At 45.0% G+C, this 20,196-nt stretch overlaps 1 protein-coding gene across 1 annotated transcript in view; it reads left to right on the top strand.

Annotated features, from left to right (window-relative positions):
• The window catches only part of xrra1 (X-ray radiation resistance associated 1), a 107,316-nt gene that overhangs the window by 66,830 nt on the left and 20,290 nt on the right, over positions 1-20,196 (top strand). The window contains exons 15-18 of the mRNA XM_072264206.1: positions 592-682; positions 8,009-8,130; positions 10,931-11,182; positions 15,180-15,321. Coding sequence (XP_072120307.1) covers positions 592-682; positions 8,009-8,130; positions 10,931-11,182; positions 15,180-15,321 — 607 coding nt within the window. The remainder of the gene's footprint in view (positions 1-591; positions 683-8,008; positions 8,131-10,930; positions 11,183-15,179; positions 15,322-20,196) is intronic.

Here is a 20,196-nt window from a genome sequence, read left to right as displayed (position 1 = left end):
CTGTAACTCCCCTTACACAGGTCCAGTACATGCATATTGTACCCTCATTCAGATACAGCAAGGAGCAGGTCCTTCCTGCCCTTTAGGCTGCACCACCCACCAATTTCCAGTTTAACCCTAGCCTCGTTTTACAATGATCAATTAACCCAGCAGCTCGTACATCTTTGGACTGGTGGGGGTGGAAACTGGAGGAAACTCACAGGAAGAACGTACAGGCAGCGGCGAGGATTGAACTTGGGCCACTGGTTCCGTAAAGCAATGTGTAGCTAACCACACTGCATGTTAGTCACTGATGCAAATGAAGCATTTCACTGTATGTTTCCAGGTACGTGTGACAGTTCAGAGAACTCTCCTACCCAGTGGGAGCGTGCAAGAGAGACTGTCCGGGGTAGGCAGGGTCTTTGATCCTGCTGGCTGCCGTACTGAGGGAGGCTGGTCTCTGTGATGTACTGAGCTGCGTCCACATACTCTCTGCAGCTTCTCGTGATCACGGGCACAGCAGAGGCCAATCCATGAAGTTCGGGGTAAAGTATTGCAGGCACTCCCGTGGAGAGCTCTGACTTACTCATGTTCCCTTTCCTTCTGTTTCAGATAGCAGACGACGAGGAGCTGTTAGCTGTCTGTCTTTTCCCAGCACTGAGTAAGCTGACCATCTATAAAAACCCAATCACCCTCAGCACCGGTAGGATATCTTGTTGCCACAACTGTTCATCTCTATAGACTAACACAGATGAACGGCTAGTATCCTGAAACTGCAATCTCTGCTCTACTGAAAATGTGTTTTACCTAAAGTGCAACACTGGCTATTCAGCCAACCCCAACCCTAACCCAAATGCAATTCAACCCACACTAACATTGAACAGTAAAGTGCAGGCCCTTCAGCCCACAATGTTGTGCTAACCTTTTAACCTATTCCAAAGTCAACCTAACTCTTCTCTCTCCCATAGCCCTCCATTTTCTCATGTGCCAGTGAGGAAATTGGAGGGGGAGTGGTGGGTGCACGGAACACACTGCCAGTGGTGGTGGTAAAGACATCCATTAGGGACACCTAACACACTCTTAGATGGGCACATGGATGAAAGAAACATTGAGGGCTGTGTGGGAGGGAAGGGTTAGATTGATCTTAGAGTAGGTTGGAAAATCAGCATAACTGTATGGGCTGAAGGGCCTGTGTTGTCCTATGTTCCAGTTCTGATATCAGTTATGTACATAACTGAGATTGAAAGTCTCAATGTAGTACTGAGGGAGCTCTGCACTGGCAGAGGCACCGTTTTAAGAGATTTCTTAAGATTAACTTTATTTGTCACATGCACATTGAAACTTCGAAACACAGTGAAATGTGTCATTTGCAGCAACAACCATCACAGTCCAAGGATGTGCTGGGGCCAGCCCACAAGTGTTGCCATGCTTCCAGCACCAACACTGTATGCCCACATAGCATGCTTTTGGAGGTGTTAACTAACGTCGTATCTACTATCTTGAACCAACATAAAAGATTGCATGTTAACATTTTAATATTAATAGGCAGTTTCCTCACTTTCTATTGGCTCATTTAGCTTGTGTTTGTGAGATATAACTGAATACTGGGTTGTTTTGGTGCTACATTAACATAGGGACTGCGTTCTGTTGGAGTGATATACTGTGGTGTTTCCTGAGGCTGCAGAAGTTGCTAAGGAACCGAACTGAAGAGACTGGGGAAGGGGAGGTTGGCTCACAAATAGAGAAAGCTTGTAGACAGTGCAAGAGGGAGGATAGGCAGGTGATAGAGAAGGGACGCGCCCAGACCAAAGGTTTGAGATGCGTCTATTTTAACACAAGAAATGTTGTAAACAAAGCGGATGAGCTTAGAGCGTGGATCAGTACTTGGAGATATGATGTGGTGGCCATTACAGAGACTTGGGTGGCTCAGGGACAGGAATGATTACTTGAAGTGCCAGGTTTTAGATGTTTCAGAAAGGACAGGGAGGGAGGCAAAAGAGGTGGGGGGGGCACTGTTGATCAGAGATAGTGTCACAGATGCAGAAAAGGTGGACGTCATGGACCGATTGTCTACGGAGTCTCTGTGGGTGGAGGTCAGGAACAGGGAGGGGTCAATAACTTTACTGGGTGTTTTTTATATGCTGCCCAATAGTAACAGGGATATCGAGGAGCAGATAGGGAAACAGATCCTGGATAGGTGTAATAATAACAGAGTTGTCGTGATGGGAGATTTTAATTTCCCAAATATCGATTGGCATCTCCCTAGAGCAAGGGGTTTAGATGGGGTGGAGTTTGTTAGGTGTGTTCAGGAAGGTTTCTTGACACAATATGTAGATAAGTCTACAAGAGGAGAGGCTGTACTTGATTTGCTATTGGGAAATGAACCTGGTCAGGTGACAGATCTCACAGTGGGAGAGCATTTTGGAGATGGTGATCATAATTCTATCTCCTTTACAATAGCTTTGGAGAGAGGTAGGAACAGACAAATTAGAAAAGTGTTTAATTGGAGTAAGGGGAATTATGCTATCAGGCAGGAAATTGGAAGCTTAAATTGGAAACAGATGTTCTCAGGGAAAAGTATGGAAGAAATGTGGCAAATGTTCAGGGAATATTTGTGTGGAGTTCTGCATAGGTACGTTCCAATGAGACAGGGAAGTTATGGTAGGGTACAGGAACCATGGTGTACAAAGGCTGTAATAAATCTAGTCAAGAAGAAAAGAAAAGCTTAAAAAAGGTTCAGAGAGCTAGGTAATGTTAGAGATCTAGAAGATTATAAGGCTAATAGGAAGGAGCTTAAGAAGGAAATTAGGAGAGCCAGAAGGGGCCATGAGAAGGCCTTGACGGACAGGATTAAGGAAAACCCCAAGGCATTCTACAAGTATGTGAAGAACAAGAGGATAAGATGTGAAAGAATACCAAGTGTGACAGTGGGAAAGTATATATGGAACCGGAGGAAATTGCAGAGGTAAATAATGAATACTTTACTTCAGTATTCACTATAGAAAAGGATCTTGGTGATTGTAGGGATAACTTGCAGCAGACTGAAAAGCTCGAGCATGTAGATATTAAGAAAGAGGATGTGCTGGAGCTTTTGGAAAGCATCAAGTTGGGTAAGTCGCTGGGACCGGATGAGATGTACCCCAGGCTACTGTGGGAGGCGAGGGAGGAGGTTGCTGAGCCTCTGGTGATGATCTTTGCATCATCAATGGGGATGGGAGAGGTTCCGGAGGATTGGAGGGTTGCGGATGTTGTTCCTTTATTCAAGAAAGGGAGTAGAGATAGCCCAGGAAATAATAGACCAGTGAGTCTTACCTCAGTGGTTGGTAAGTTGATGGAGAAGATCCTGAGAGGCAGGATTTATGAACATTTGGAGAGGTATAATATGATTAGGAATAGTCAGCAAGGCTTTGTCAAGGGTAGGTCATGCCTTATGAGCCTGATTCATTTTTTTGAGGATGTGACTAAGCACCTTGATGAAGGTAGAGCAGTAGATGTAGTGTGTATGGATTTCAGCAAGGCATTTGATAAGGTACCCCATGCAAGGCTTATTGAGAAAGTAAGGAGGCATAGGATCCAAGGGGACATTGCTTTGGGGATCCAGAACTGGCTTGTCCACAGAAGGCAAAGAGTGGTTGGAGACGGGTCATATTCTACATGGAGTTCAGTCACCAGTGGTGTGCCTCAGGGATCTGTTCTGGGACCCTTACTCTTCATGATTTTTATAAATAACCTGGATGAGGAAGTGGAGAGATGGGTTAGTAAGTTTGCTGATGACACAAAGGTTGGAGGTGTTGTGGATAGTGTGGAGGCTGTCAGAGGTTACAGCGGGACATTGACAGGATGCAAAACTGGGCTGAGAAGTGGCAGATGGAGTTCAACCCAGATAAGTGTGAGGTGGTTCATTTTGGTAGGTCAAATATGATGGCAGAATATCGTATTAATGGTAAGACTCTTGGCAGTGTGGAGGATCAGAGGGATCGTGGGGTCCAAGTGCATAGGATGCTCAAAGCAGCTGCGCAGGTTGACTCTTTGTTAAGAAGGCATACGGTGTATTGGCCTTCATCAATCGTGAAATTGAATTTAGAAGCCGAGAGGTAATGTTGCAGCTATATAGGACCTTAGTCAGACCCAACTTGGAGTACTGTGCTCAGTTCTGGTCACCTCACTACAGGAAGGATGTGGAAGACATAGAAAGGGTGCAGAGGAGATTTACAAGGATGTTGCCTGGATTGGGGAGCATGCCTTATGAGAATAGATAGAGTGAACTCGGCCTTTTCTCCTTGGAGCGATGGAGGATGAGAGGTGACCTGATAGAGGTGTATAAGATGATGAGAGGCATTGATCATGTGGATAGTCAGAGGCTTTTCCCCAGGGCTGAAATGGTTGCCACAAGAGGACACAGGTTTAAGGTGCTGGGGAGTAGGTACAGAGGAGATGTCAGGGGTAAGTTTTTTACGTAGAGAGTGGTGAGTGCGTGGAATGGGCTGCCAGCAATGGTGGTGGAGGTGGATACAATAGGGTCTTTTAAGAGACTTTTGGATAGGTACATGGAGCTTAGTAAAATAGAGGGCTATGGGTAAGCCTAGTAATTTCTAAGGTAGGGACATGTTTAAAACAACTTCGTGGGCCAAAGGGCCTGTGTTGTGCTCTATGTTTTCTATGTTTCTAAATAGGAACATTTCTCTTTGCTGGATAACTTCACTCACCCAAACTTTGAACTGATTCCAGAAACTATGGAGTCACTTTCAAAGACTCTCCAAATCATATTCTTACTTTTGTTTATCTCCCCCACTTCCCCTTTCCCCTTTCCCCCAAGAAAGTGGGGGCTGGAGAGAGAGAAACACAAGGTGATGGGTGAAACTGGGAGGTGGAGAGGAGTGAAGTAAAAAGCTGGGAAGTTGATTGGTGAAAGAGATACAGGGCTGGAGAAGGGGGAATCTGATAGGAGAGGACAGAAGGCCATGGGAGAAAGAAAACGGGGAGAAGTGCCAGAGGGAGGTGATGGGCAGGTAAGGAAATAAGGTAAAAGGGAATAGGGAATGGTAAGTGGGGGGGCACTACCAGAAGTTAGAGAAATTGATGTTCATCCATCAGGTTGGAGACTACCCAGATGGAGTATAAGGTGGCCTTCCGTCCTCTTCTTTCAGATTCCCTCTTCTCCAGCCCTGTATCTCTTTCACCAATCAACTTCCCAGCTCTTTACTTCACTCCTCTCCTCTCCACCTCTTCCGGTTTCACCCATCACCTGGTGTTTCTTCGTCTTGTCCCCCCACCTTCTTATTCTGACACCTCATCTTTTTTTCTCCAGTCCTGCTAAAAGGGTCTCCGCTGGAAATGCCGACTATACTCTTTTCCATAGATGCTGCCTGGCCTGCTAATCCTCCAAAATCCTCTAGAATTTTGTGTGTGTTGCTTAGATTTTCTCCTGTTTATTTTGCACGTTGGTTGTTTGACAGTCTTTGTAGATCTTCATTGATTCTGTTGTGTTTCTTTGTATCTATTGTGAATGACTGCAAGAAAATGATTCTCAAGGCAGTATATGGTGAATACTGTGGAAGTACTTTGATAATAAATGTACTTTGTACTTTGTAATTTGCGAAGCAATGGCAGGGACATCAAAAACGAGAGCACAGTTCTAAGGTGAGAGGAAGGAGTTTTACAGGGGATCTGAGGGATAAGGCTTTTGCACAGTGTGATCATAAGACATAGGAGCAGAATTAGTTATTTGGCCCATTGAGTCCTCTCCATCATTTGATCATGACTGATTTATTAACCTTCTCAACCCCCTTCTTCCCATATCCTTTGCTGCCCTGACTAACTACGAACCCATCAATGTCCACTTTAAATTTACTCAATGACTTGGCCTCAACAGCTGTCCGTGGCAACTAATTCCACAGATTCACCACCCTCCTCATCTCTGTTCTAGATGGACGTCCCTCTGTTCTGAGGCTGTTCCCTCTGGTCCTAGACTCACTCACAATAGAAAACATTCTCTCCACTGTGGTTGATATGTGAAACTCCTGTGAGAGAAGATGGGCGAGCTGGATATAATCTCTAAGTTTAGAGCCATTTGGATAGACAGCTATATTGGCAAGACATAGACTGAATGATGACATCAGGGACCCCCAACATCCAGACCATGTGCTCTTCTTACTGCTGCTGCATCATTCATTGTATGTACTGTGAATGCCTGCAAGGAAATGAATCTCACTCAGGGTAGTATATGGTGACACAAGACCGTAAGATATAGGAGCAGGATGAGACCGTGCTCCACATGGCAGATTTATTATCCCTCAACCCTATTTTCTTACTTTCTCCCCATTTTCTTTGACACCCTGACTAATCAAGAACCTGTCATTGTCTACTTTAAATATACCCAATGGCTTGGCCTTCAAAGCCGTCTGTATCAATGAATTCCACATGTTCACCACTCTCTGGCTAAAGAACATGCTCCTCATCTCCATCCTAAAAGGACACCTTTCTATTCTGAGACTGTGCCCTCTGATCCTACACTCTCCCACCATAGGAAACGTCATGCACTTTTCAGTGAGGTCACCCCTCATTCTTCTGAATTCCAGTGAGTAGAGGCCCAGAGCTATCAAACGCTCTTCATCTGATAAGCCGTTTAATCATGGAATCGTTTTCATGAACCTCCTTTGAACCTTCTCCAGTGTCAGCACATCCTTTTTAAGACAAGGGGCCCAAACCTGCTCACAATACTCCAAGGCCTCACCAGTACTTTAAAAGCCTCAACATTATATCCTTGTTTTTTATATTCTAGTCCTCTTGAAATGAATGCTAACATCACATTTGCCTTCCTCGCCACTGACTCAACCTGCAAATTGACCTTTGGGGACTCCCAAGTTCCCTTGCACCTCATGTTTTTGAATTTTCTCTCCATTTAGAAAATAGTCAATCCTTTCATTTCTTCTACCAAAGTGCACGACCATACACTTCCCAACACAGTATTCCATCTACCACTTCTTTCCCCATTATCCTAATCTGTGTAAGTCCTTCTGTAGCCTGCTTCCTCAAAACTTCCTGGCCCTCCATCTGTCTTTGTATTGTCTGCAAACTTTGCCACAATGCTATCAGTTCTGTTATCCAAGTCATTGGCATATGCAGTAATGTAAAAATAAGTGGTCCCAACACAGACCCTGTGGAACACGACGAGTCACCTGCACCCAACCATCAAAGGCTCCCTTTATTCCCACTCTTTGCCTCCTGCCAATCAGCTACTGCTTTATCCATGCTAGAATCTTTCCTGTCACGCTATGGTCCCTTAACTTGTTAAGCAGCATCATGTGTGGCACCTTGTCAAAGTCCTTTGTATACGTACAGTACTTGGATAATAAACTTACTTTGAACTTTGAGGATGGTTCCAGTAGTGGGGAGTCTAGGATCTCAGAACAGAAAGGTGTCCATTTAGAATGGAGATGAGGAGGAATTTATTTAGTCAGAAGTTGGTGAATCTATGGAATTCATTGCCACAGAGACGGCTGTGGAGTCAAGTCATTGGGTATATCTAAAGTGGAGGTTGACAGGTTCTTGATTATTCAGGGTGTCAGAGGTTACGGGGAGAAGGCAGGAGAATGGAGTTGAGAGGGATAACAAATTGGCCATGATGGAATGGTGGAGCTGACTCGATGGGCTGAATGGCCTCATTCTGCTCCTATGTCGTTTGGTGTTATACAAGTACTTTGATAATAAATTTACTTTGAATTTTGTACTTTGCAAACAAGTGGCAGGGACATTGAAAACAAGAGAGAACAGTTTTAAGGTGAGAGGAAGGAGTTTTAAAAGGAACTGAGGGTCAAATGTTTTTACATAGAGAGATGGTGATATCTAGAATTCCTGCCAGAGAAGATGGTGGACTTGGATACATCACTAAGTTAGATAGATAGTTATAGAGGCAAGGCATGGACTGAATGTTAGAAATGTAAAGATTGTACTGGTGCGTTTGTGTGACTTAGGTTCCCGGGAAGCCCACAGCCGTTCTTACCCCAGCTCCCTTTGATTTGACACACAGGAACGAAGCCCCATCTGGTGATCTCCATGCTGAGGGACAGGCTAGGGATTGACCTGATCACCCATGAGCCACGGCCACAGGACAGGACACCTGTTTTCAAGGTCTTCAATCCAAAGCGCAAGGTAACTGCACATAAATTATCCTCTCTCTTTCCCCCGATCCTCAAGCTCTCCCAACTCAGTCGAATTTCTCAGAGGTGGCATTTAGAAGAATGAGGGGGGAATCTCATTGAAAGGCCTAGATAGAGTGGATAATGTTTCCTATAGTGAGAGAGACTAGGATCAGAGGGCACAGCCTCAGAACAGAGGGGCATCCATTAATCTCTCTCTCTCCCATTGTAGAGTGCACTCCTGCTTCAAAACATCCACCATTGTCCCTGTACCTAAAAAGACTAAGGTAACATGCCTGAAAGACTGGCGTCCTGTCACGCTCACCTAAATAATAAGCAAATGTTTTGAGAGGCTGGTCAAGGACTACATCTGCAGCCTGCTACCACCCACACTGGACCCCCCCTCCACAATTTGCCTACTGACACAACTGAACGACAGATGATGCGATAGCCAGAACTCTACACACCATCCTTATATTTCTGGGGAAGAAGGATGCTAATGTGAGAATGCTGTTCTTGGACTACATTCAACACCATAATTCCCTCCAGGCTTGACAAGAAACTCAGAGACCTCGGCCTTGACCCTGCCTTGTGCTGCTGGATCCTGGACTTCCTGTCAGATCACCAGCAGGTGGTAAGAGTGGACTCCCTCACCTCTGCCCCTCTGACCCTTAACACGGGAGCCCCCTGGGCTGTGTCCTAAGCCCCCTCCTTTACTCTCTGTATACCCATGACTGTGTCTCCACCCACAGCTCCAATCTGCTAATTAAATTTGCAGATGACACTATATTGATTGGCCTTATCTCAAATAATAATGAGGCAGCCTACAGAGAAGAAGTCATCACCCTGACACTATGGTGTCAAGAAAACAGCTTCTCCCTCAGTGTCGCAAAAACGAATGAGCTGGTCGTGGACTACAGGAGGAATGGAGACAGGCTCATCGCTGTTGACGTTAATGGATCTGGGGTTGAGAGGATGAACAGCTTTAAGTTCCTCGGCATAAGCATCACTGAGGATCTCACGTGGTCTGTACACACCAGCTGTGTGGTGAAAAAAGCACAAAAGCCTCTTTCACCTCAGATGGCTGAAGAAGTTTGGCATGAGTCCCCAAATCCTAAGAACTTTCTACAGGGGCACAATTGAGAGCATACTGACTGGCTGCATCACTGCCTGGTATGGGAACTGTACCTCCCTTAATCGCAGGACTCTGCAGAGAGTGGTGCGGACAGCCTAGCGCATCTGTAGATGTGAACTTCACACTGTTCAGGACATTTACAAAGACAGGTGTGTAAAAAGGGCCCAAAGGATCATTGGGGACCCGAGTCACCCCAACCACAAACTGTTCCAGTTGCTACCATCCGGGAAACGGTACCGCAGCATAAAAGCCAGGACCAACAGGCTCCAGGACAGCTTCTTCCACCAGGCCATCTGACTGATTAATTCATGCTGACACAACTGTATTTCTATGTTCTATTGACTGTCCTGTTGTATATACTATTTATCACAAATTACTATAAATTGCACGTTCAGAGGAGACATAATGTAAAGATTTTTACTCATGTATGTGAAGGATGTAAGAAATAAAGTCAATTGATTCAATTAAATTACAACGGCAATGAGGAGGAGTTTCTTTAGCCAGAGGGTAGTGAATCTGTGGAATTCATTGTCACAGGCAGCTGTGATGGCCAAGTCGTTGGGTATATTTAAAGTGGAGTTAATAGGTTCTTAATTAGTCAGGCATCAAAGATTACAAGGAGAATGGGGTTGAAAAGGATAATAAATCAGCCATGGTGGAATACTGAAGCAGATTCAATGGCTGAATGGCTTAGTTCTGTTCCTGTGTTTTATTGTCACTCTCTGTGATACAAAGGCTGTTGGAGTTATGGATAGTGTAGAAGGGTTGCTGTAGGTTACAATGGGACATTGACAGTATACAGGGATGGCCTGAGAAGTGGCAGGTGGAGTTCAAGATGATGATTCATTTTGGAAGGTAGAATTTTAAGGCAGAATACAGGGTTAATGGCAGGATTCTTAGCGGTGTGGAGGAACCGAGGAATCTTGGGGTGCAATTCCATAAACCCTCAGAGTTGCTGCGCAAGTTGATGGGTGGTTAAGATGGTTGCTAAGTATGCTGTGTTGACCTTTATTAGTTGGGAGATTGAGCCCTGGAGTCGCAAGGTAATGTTATGGATCTATAAAAGTCTGGCTAAACCACACTTGGAATATTGTGTTCAGTTCTGGTTGCCTCGTTACAGGAAGGATGTGGAAGCTTTGGAGAGGGTGCAGAGATTTACCAGGATACTGCCTGGACTAGGAGGCATATTTTATGAAGCTAAGTTGTGCAAACTGGGACTTTTTTCTTTGGAGAGAAAGAGAATGAGAGATGAGAGGCAATAAATCAGGTGGACAGCCAGAAACTTTCTCCCAGGGTGGCAATGGCTAATATGAGAGGGCATAATTTTAAGATGATGGGAGGAAAGAAAGGGAACATGTCAGAGGTACGTTTTTTTTTACGCAGAGAGTGGAGGGTGTGTGGAACGCACTGCCAGAAGTGGTGATACAGGCAGATACATTAGTGGGGTTTAAGAAGCATTTTCGATAGGCACATAGATGATAGAAACTGGAGGGTTATGTGGGAGGAAAGTGTTAAATTCTCTTATCAATATTTTAGAGATTTTAAACCATGTTCTTGTGCAAATTGAAAACTGATGATGCTAGTTGTGTGAGTGCTGTGTCTGGCAAGGTGCTGGGTTGATAGGTTCCCAGTGAAACACGGAAACAAGGTTGACGTGCTGTCCTGCTTGTTGTTCCAGGTTGATACCCACATACCGAAGATCCCAAAGCAGCCCCTGATGCTCGAGGCAGCCAAACAGCTCCTTGGCTTGGACAATGCTGGCCCTGGACAGACCCAGAGTGGGGAGGCAGAGCCCAGAACTGCAGGCAAGGCAGATCTCATGGCAGTGTCACAAGAGAACTGCAGGGAAAAGGGCAGCATCCCTGAATCGATCACCAGAACTCCGGAGAGGAGACACCAGGAGCCTGTGGAAGGATTCTTCATGACCCAGGTTAGCCCTTCTAAATTAACAGGCTTTGTTCTCAGTAAGAGAGAGATACAGAAGGGAAACAGGCTCTTCGGCCCATTGCATTCTTGCTGTTCAGCAGCTGCCCATTTACACTAATCCTACTTTAATACTTCTGTTTTTAGAATTCTCCCCACACTGTCGTGAACTCCTCCCAGACTCCACACACAAGGACCAATTAATCCACCAAGCCTCCTGCTTAAGGGACGTGCGAGAAAACTGAAGTCCCCTAGGGGAAACCCACACAGATGTGACTGGCACTGTAATGTAACAGGTAGCACTGGTCGTACCCTGTTGCTGTTTGTGAGGAGTTTGTTCATTCTCCCAGTGACGGTGTGGGTTACCTCCCACATTTATCTATCACAAGCAGGATAGACAAAGGAGAATCAGTTGATTTTCGGAAGGCCTTTGACAAGGTGCCACACATGAGGCTGCTTAACAACCTATGAGCCCAGGGTATTACAGGAAAGATTCTAGCGTGGATAAAGCAGTGTCTGATTGGCAGGGGGCAAAGAGTGGGAAGGAAGGGAGCCTTTTCCAGCTGGCTGCCAGTGACTAGTGGTGTTCCAGGGGTCTGTGTTGGGACCGATTCTTTTTGCATTATATGTCAATGATGCCAACCAACTGGCAGGAGTATTGAAGGGCATTTTTAACCCCTCACTGCTAAGGGCAGAAGTTTCCACTTGCTTCAGAACGGCAACAATTATACCAGTGCCTAAGAAGAATAGTCAGCTGCCTTAAAGACTATCACCTAGCAGCACTCACGTCTACAGTGATGAAATGCTTTGAGAGGTTGGTCATGACTAGACTGAACTCCTGCCTCAGCAAGGAGCTGGACCCATTGCAATTTGTCTATCACCACAATCAGTCAACAGCAGATGCAATCTCAGTGGCTCTTCACATGGCCTTAGACCATCTGAACAATACAAACATCTACATCAGGATGCTGTTCATTGACTATAGCTCAGCGGTCCCCATCCACCGGGCTGCAAAGCATGTGCTACCGGGCTGCGAGGAAACGATATGATTTGGTGATATGAAACAATATGAGTCAGTTGCACCTTTCCCCACTCCCTGTCACGCCCTGTTGAACTTGAAATAACCTACCAAATCATACCAAATAACACACAAAACCTAAAATAACACTAACATATAGTAAAAGCAGGAATGATATGATAAATACACAGCCTATATAAAGTAGAAATAATGTATGTACAGTGTAGTTTCACTTAACAGAATCGGGAAGATTAATCCAAAACCAATTTGTAGAAAAAAAATCGGCACGTACACACATGTGCACGTCACGTATGCGCACACAGGTGCCCGCGCAAGGTTTCGTGGTCATGGTAGTCTTTCTTGGGGTAAACACAAGTGTCCTGTATTTGACTGCTACTTTTGTCCCTTATTGGGAGTGAGAAAGTTGGCAACCCTACTTGAACACCCGCGCCCCCGTCCCCCGCCGTCAACCGGTCCGCAAGAATATTGTCAATATTAAACAGGTCCGCGGTGCAAAAAAGGTTGGGGACCCCTGCTATAGCTCAGCATTTAACACCATCATTCCCACAATCCTGATGGATAAGTTACTAATTGAGAAGTTGCAGAACCTGGACCTCTGTACCTCCCTCTGCAATTGGATCCTTGACTTCCTAGCCAGATGACCACAGTCTGTGCGGATTGGTGATAACAACTCCTCCTCGCTGACGATCAATACTGGTGCACCTCAGGGGTGTGTGCTCAGCCCACTGCTGTACCCTCTGTATACACATGACTGTGTGGCTAGGCATAGCTCAAATACCAACTATAAATTTATTCAATATACATATACTGTAATTTATTTATTTTCTTCTATATCATGTATTGCATTGAACTGCTGCTGCTAAGTTAACAAATTTCACAACACATGCCAGTGATAATAAACCTGATTCTGAACTGATGGCTTTGTTGCAAATTTGCAGACAATATGAAGATAAGTGGAGGGGCAGATAGTTTTGAGGAAGTAGAGAGGCTACAGAAGGATTTAGACAGATTAGGTGTACGGGCAAAGAAATGACAGACGGAATACAATGTTGGTAAGTGTATGGTCGTGCACTTTGGTAGAAGGAATGAAAGGGTTGACTATTTTCTAAATGGAGAGAAGAAATCAAAAAAACTTGGGAATCCTTGTACAGGATTCCCTAAAGGTCAACTTGCAGGTTAAGTGTGTGTTGAGGAAGGCCAGTGCAATGTTAGCATTCATTTCAAGAGGACTAGAATATAAAAGCAAGGATGTAATGTTGAAACTTTGTAAAACTCTGGTGAGGCCTCACTTGGAGTATTGTGAGCAGGTTTTGGCCCCTCATCTTAGAAAGGATGTGCTGAAACTGGAGAGGGTTCAGAGGAGATTCATAAAAGTGATTCCAGGATTGAATGGCTTGTCATATGAAGCACATTTGATGGCTCTGGACCTGTATTGACTCGAATTCAGAAAAATGAAACATGACCTCATTGCAACATAGTGAGTGGTGAAAGGCCTTGACAGAGTGTATGTGGAACGGATGGTGGGAGTGACAAAGACCAGAGGATACATCTTCAGAATAGAGGGGCCTCTTTTTAGAATGGAGATGAGGAATTTTTTTAGCCAGAGAGTGGTGAATCTGTGGAATTCTTTGCCACAGGCAGCTGTGGAGGTCGAGTCTTTCTGTATATTGAAGGCAGAGGTTAATAGATTCTTGATTGGTCAGGGTATGAAGGGATATGAGGAGAAGGCAGGAGACTGGGCTGAGAGGAAAATTGGATCCACCATAATGAAATGGTGGAGCAGACACAATGGGCCAAATGGCCTAATTCTAGTCCTATATCTTATGGTCTTATTTGAAAGACATATGAGATAGGGTTAGTCTGGTGTGGACATGCTACGTTGTCATGGAAGCATGGTGACACTTGTGGGCTAACCCAGCACAATCGCTGATTTGAATTAATGCAAACAACACATTTTCTTGTATGTTTCAATGCTCAGGTGACAAATAAAGCTAATCTTGTCTTGTATATGCCCATCAACTTTGGAAAGTTAACAATATTACCAGTTCTTCAAAAGTCAGGAAGAACAGCTCTTCATTTCCAACAAGCAGCTAGTCTTTCCTGGCTGTGTTCGTTTCCCTGACCATGTCAGGAGCATTGGACTTACTCCTTGTGGTGGGACATGCCTGCCTGACACTTAGCCACCAGCTTCCTCATGATACAGAATTGGGTCCACTCACTACCAGACAAGGCAGAGATCAGACAGAGCACAACCCTGACCTGCTGATTTTTCACAGATTGCACCACAAGGGTTGCCATATTCATGAAATTAGGACTGGAGCCCTGAGTTCTCTGAGTGCCCTGTCTTCTGACCTCAGAACATCAGTGCTTTATGTTCTCATAATGCTTTTAGTTTAGATTGTTTAATTGTTATTTTCTCTGCAGTTTAGCAATTTATGACTGCTTGTTCTTTATACAACTATGCAACATACAACATACTATTTAGTATGTCCCCTAGTGGTCATGCATGTACTGTATATGCAGTTGTTAAGCGTTTCCCTTAGTGGTTCGAAGTTCCTTCTGTAATTCCGGAAGCTTTATTTGAATAGGGGCTATCTGATTGGTTATCTCTTATCTACAAATTTGAATGGAGCGTTTCTTATATATGGGGTACTGTATAAGAACACATTGCCCCGCCATCTTTTCTGGTTTCAGTTTTCAGCTGCTAGACTTCCTCTACTCTACATTTCCATTTCTTTGTTTAAAAAAAACTTCATGAAGCAACAAGTTTTATGCCTCATTCTTGACTTGAATCAAAAACCTCGAAGTCCAACAATGCAGACATTTTAAATCTGTCTGTTATTTGAAATCTGTATCTCATGTACAAAGTTTACCCTTGGCCCCTGCCTTATCACCCCTGCAGACTGTGAGAATGGCTGCACCATTTGTATATTTCTAATATCTGTTACACCCAACTCTTTACAAGGTTGATGACATCACATTGAGGAGCGAAGCTGAGGTGGAGCACACCACAGAACTCTCAGTAACAACTGATCTCCCCAAGAGATACAGAGGCTACGAGGAACTCCTGGATGCTGCAACTGACCCCGACTTTGTGGAACCAGTTGGTGAGTGATTCCATCACCCACTTCCCTACATGTGAAAGCACAACTTTTCTTAATAAGGGACTCAAAGCTCCAGTGTGGCCTGGCCAATGCCTTATAAAGCCTTGGCCCTGCATCCTTTCTCTTACAGTGTCTATAAAAAGTATTCCCCACTAGGAAGCTTTCAAGTTCTATTGTTTTACAACATTGAATCACAGTGGATTTAATTTGGCTTTTTTGACTCTGATGAACAGAAAAAGACTCTTTCATGTCAAAGTGAAAATAAATCTCTATGACCTAAATTAAATTCAAATATAAAACACAATAATTGATTGCATAAGTATTCACCCCCTTTAATATGACACACCAAATCATCACTGGTGCAGCCAATTGGTTTTAGAAGTCGCAAATTAGTTAAATGGAGATCACTAATGTCCAGTCAAGGTGTTTCAATTGATTGTAGTAAAAATACACCTGTATCTGGAAGGTCCAACTGCTGGTCAGTCCATATCCTGGCAGAAACTACACTATGAAGACAAAAGAACACCCCAAGCAACTCTGCAAAATGTTATTGAAAAGCACAAGTCAGGAGATGGAGAGAAGAAAATTTTCAAGTTACTGAATATCCCTTGGAGTACAGTTAAGTCAATCATCAAGAATTGGAAAGAATATGGCACAGCTGTAAATCTGTCTAGAGCAGGCTGTCCTTGAAAACTGAGTGGCCGTGCAAGAAGGGAACTAGTGAGGGAGGCCACCAAGAGACCTATGACAACTCTGGAGGAGTTACAAACTTCAGAGGCTGAAATGAGAGTGAGAGAGAGATAGAGAGAGACAGACAGACAGACAGACAAACAGAGACAGACTGTGCATACAACAACTGTTGCCTGGGTGCTTCACCAGTCACAGCTTTATGGAAGAGTGGCAAAGAGAAAGCCACTGCTGGGAAAAAACTGACGTGAAATCTCGGCTAGTGTTTGCCCGAAGGCATGTGGTAGACTCTGAAGTGAGCTGGAGAAGGTTCTATGGTCTAATGAAACCAAATTTGAGCTTGAAGCATGGTGTGAAGCATGGTGGTGGTGGCTGCATCACGCTGTGGGGATGCTTCACTGCAGCAGGCCCTGGAAGGCTTGTGAAGGTAGAGGGTACAACGAATGCATCAAAATACAGGGAAATCCTGGAGGAAAACCTGATGCGGTCTTGGGAGAAGATTTGTTTTCCAGCAAGACAATGACCTCAAGCATAAAGCCAAAGCTATAAACGAATGGCTTAAGAACAACAAAGTTAACGTCTTGGAGTGGCCAAGTCAGAGTCCAAAGCTCAATCCAATAGAGAATTTGTGTCTGGACTTGAAAGGGGGCTAACACGAGGAATTCTGCAGATGCTGGAAATTCAAGCAACACACATCAAAGTTGCTGGTGAACGCAGCAGGCCAGGCAGCATCTCTAGGAAGAGGTACAGTTGACGTTTCAGCAACTTTGATGTGTGTTGCTTGAAAGGGGCTGTTCACTCATGATGCCCATGCAATCTGACAGAGCTTGAGCAGTTTTGTAAAGAAGAATGGGGAAAAATTGCAGTGTCCAGATGTGGAAAGCTGATAGAGACCTATCCACACAGACTCAAGGCTGTAATTGCTGCCAAAGGTGCATCTGCAAAATAGATAGATACTTCATTGGAAATTACAGTGTCACAGTAGCATTACAAATCCACAGATATACAAATATAAGAAGAGAGGTAAGAAAGAATTAAAAAAAACACAAGCAACACACATCAAAGTTGCTGGTAAATGCAGCAGGCCAGGCAGCATCTGTAGGAAGAGGTGCAGTCGACGTTTCAGGCCGAGACCCTTCGTCAGGACTAACTGAAGGAAGAGTGAGTAAGGGATTTGAAAGTTGGAGGGGGAGGGGGAGATCCAAAATGATAGGAGAAGACAGGAGGGGGAGGGATGGAGCCAAGAGCTGGACAGGTGATAGGCAAAAGGGGATACGAGAGGATCATGGGACAGGAGGTCCGGGAAGAAAGACAAGGGGGGGGACCCTGAGGATGGGCAAGAGGTATATTCAGAGGGACAGAGGGAGAAAAAGGAGAGTGAGAGAAAGAATGTGTGCATAAAAATGAGTAGCAGATGGGGTACGAGGGGGAGGTGGGGCCTTAGCGGAAGTTAGAGAAGTCGACGTTCATGCCATCAGGTTGGAGGCTACCCAGACGGAATATAAGGTGTTGTTCCTCCAACCTGAGTGTGGACAGAGCGTAGGTGTTGGCGAGACCCAACGCAGACTGGGAGATCGTTTTGCTGAACACTTACGCTCTGTCTGCCAGAGAAAGCAGGATCTCCCAGTGGCCACACATTTAATTCCACATCCCATTCCCATTCTGACATGTCTATCCATGGCCTTCTCTACTGTAAAGATGAAGCCACACTCAGGTTGGAGGAACAACACCTTATATTCCGTCTGGGTAGCCTCCAACCTGATGGCATGAACGTCGACTTCTCTAACTTCCGCTAAGGCCCCACCTCCCCCTCGTACCCCATCTGCTACTCATTTTTATGCACACATTCTTTCTCTCACTCTCCTTTTTCTCCCTCTGTCCCTCTGAATATACCTCTTGCCCATCCTCTGTGTCCCCCCCCTTGTCTTTCTTCCTAGACCTCCTGTCCCATGATCCTCTCGTATCCCCTTTTGCCTATCACCTGTCCAGCTCTTGGCTCCATCCCTCCCCCTCCTGTCTTCTCCTATCATTTTGGATCTACCCCTCCCCCTCCAACTTTCAAATCCCTTACTCACTCTTCCTTCAGTTAGTCCTGACGAAGGGTCTCGGCCCGAAACGTCGACTGTACCTCTTCCTAGAGATGCTGCCTGGCCTGCTGCGTTCACCAGCAACCTTGATGTGTGTTGCTTGAATTTCCAGCATCTGCAGAATTCCTGTTGTTTGTGAAAAGAAACACAAGTTACCTCAAACAGTCTAATGGGAGGGGGTCATCCCTTCCCCAGCTGTAGGTTAACTCATTATAAGGCTTAATGACTGAGGGTAAGAATGTCCTAATATAGCGCTCTTTGGAGCAGCGCCGTTGTCTTAGTCTATTACCGAACGTGCTCCTCTGTTCAACCAAGATGGCATGCAGAGGGTGAGAAACATTGTCCAGAATTGCCAGGATTTTCCATAGGGTCGTTTGTTCTACCACAGCCTCCAGTGTGTCCAGTTTGACTCCTGTAACAGAGCCAGCCTTTCTAATCAGTTTATTGAGACTGTTGGTTTCATCCATTTTGATGCCATTGCTCCAGCACACCACCACATAGAAGATTGTACTGGCAACAACAGATTGGTAGGACATGTGAAGGAGAGGCCTGCATACTCCAAAGGACCTCAGTCTCCTCAGGAGGTAGAGACAACTCTGGCCCTTCTTGTACACAGCCTCTGTGTTGGTGCTCCACTCAAGTCTGTCATCCAGGTGCACCTCCAGGTACTTGTAGGTCCTCACCTTATCCACATCCTCACCATCAATAGTAACAGGGAGCAATGTAGGCTTAGTCTTCCTAAAGTCCATCACCATCTCCTTTGTCTTACTGATGTTGAGCTGCACACCACTCAGCTTGCACCATTTAATGAAGTCCTCCACCAGGGTGCCATATTCATTCTCCCATCCTCCCTTTATACACCCAACTATTGCTGAGTCATCAGAGTTGTATCTAAAGTCCGAGGTATACAGGGTAAACAACAGGGAAGGGAGTCAATATAATCCCCTGGAGCCCCAGTAGTGCTTATAGCCATGTCTGACAGACAGCCCTGAAGCCGCACACACTGTGTCTGCCAGTCCATTATCCAGGATACAATGGAAGTGTCAACCTGCACTGAAGAGAGCTTTTCCCTCAGCATTGAGGGTTGCATGGTATTGAAGGCACCTGAGATCCTCAGTGTTGCCCTGCTTGTCCAGGCTCTGTTCAGCAGGTAGATGACAGCATCGTCGACTCCAGTGTGCAACTGGTAGGCAATCTGCAGGGGATCGAAGGCTGATGTGACCAGGCATTGGGGGTGAGCCAGGACCGGCCTCTCTCAGGTCTTTATGATGTGTGAGCAGTCATTCGAGACTTTCGGCTTGGCCCTTCTTGCCACACATAATGTTTTCCCACACAGTCGACTCTTTCCAGGTTCAGACTCAGATTGAAACTGCGCTGGAGAACTCCACACAGCTGCCCAGCACACTCCTTCGGGACCTTGGAGTTCACACCATCCAGTCCCAATGCTTTGGCATATCTGAGTGTCTCACCTGCTCAGTAGTGACTTGAAGGGGGTGAGTCAATCAATTACTTTGTGTTTAATAATTGTAATAAGTTTATACCAATTTGTAGAAATTTGTTTTCATTTTGACATGAAAGAGTCTTTTCCGTTGATCAGTGTCAAAAAAGCCAGAATAAAACAATTGTGATTCAATCTTGTCAAACAATAAAACATGAAAACATCCAAGGGGGGTGAATACATTTTATAGGCATTATATATTCTAGCCCTTTCAAAATGAATGCTAACATTGCATTTGCCTTCCTCACCACTGACTCAACCTGCAAGTTAACCTTTATGGACTCCCAGGTCCCTTTGCAGCTCTGATTTCTGGATTTTGTCTCCTCTTAGAAAATGGTCCATACCTTTATTCCTTCCACCAAAGTACATGATCATATACTTCCCTACATTATATTCTATCTGCCACTTCGATACCCATTCTCCAAATCTATCTAAGTCCTGCTGCAGGCTCCTTACTTCCTCAGCACCACGTGCCCTGCCAGCCCCTTTGTATCATCTGTAAACTTGGCCACAAAGCCATCAATTCCTCATCCAGATCATTGATATATAATATGAAAAAAGTGGACCTAACACTGACCCCTGAGGAACACCACTAGTCACCGGCAT

Source organism: Mobula birostris, chromosome 7 (genome assembly GCF_030028105.1).
Source record: "Mobula birostris isolate sMobBir1 chromosome 7, sMobBir1.hap1, whole genome shotgun sequence".
Lineage (NCBI taxonomy): Eukaryota > Metazoa > Chordata > Chondrichthyes > Myliobatiformes > Myliobatidae > Mobula > Mobula birostris.
This window is presented reverse-complemented; position numbering and strand designations above follow the sequence as displayed.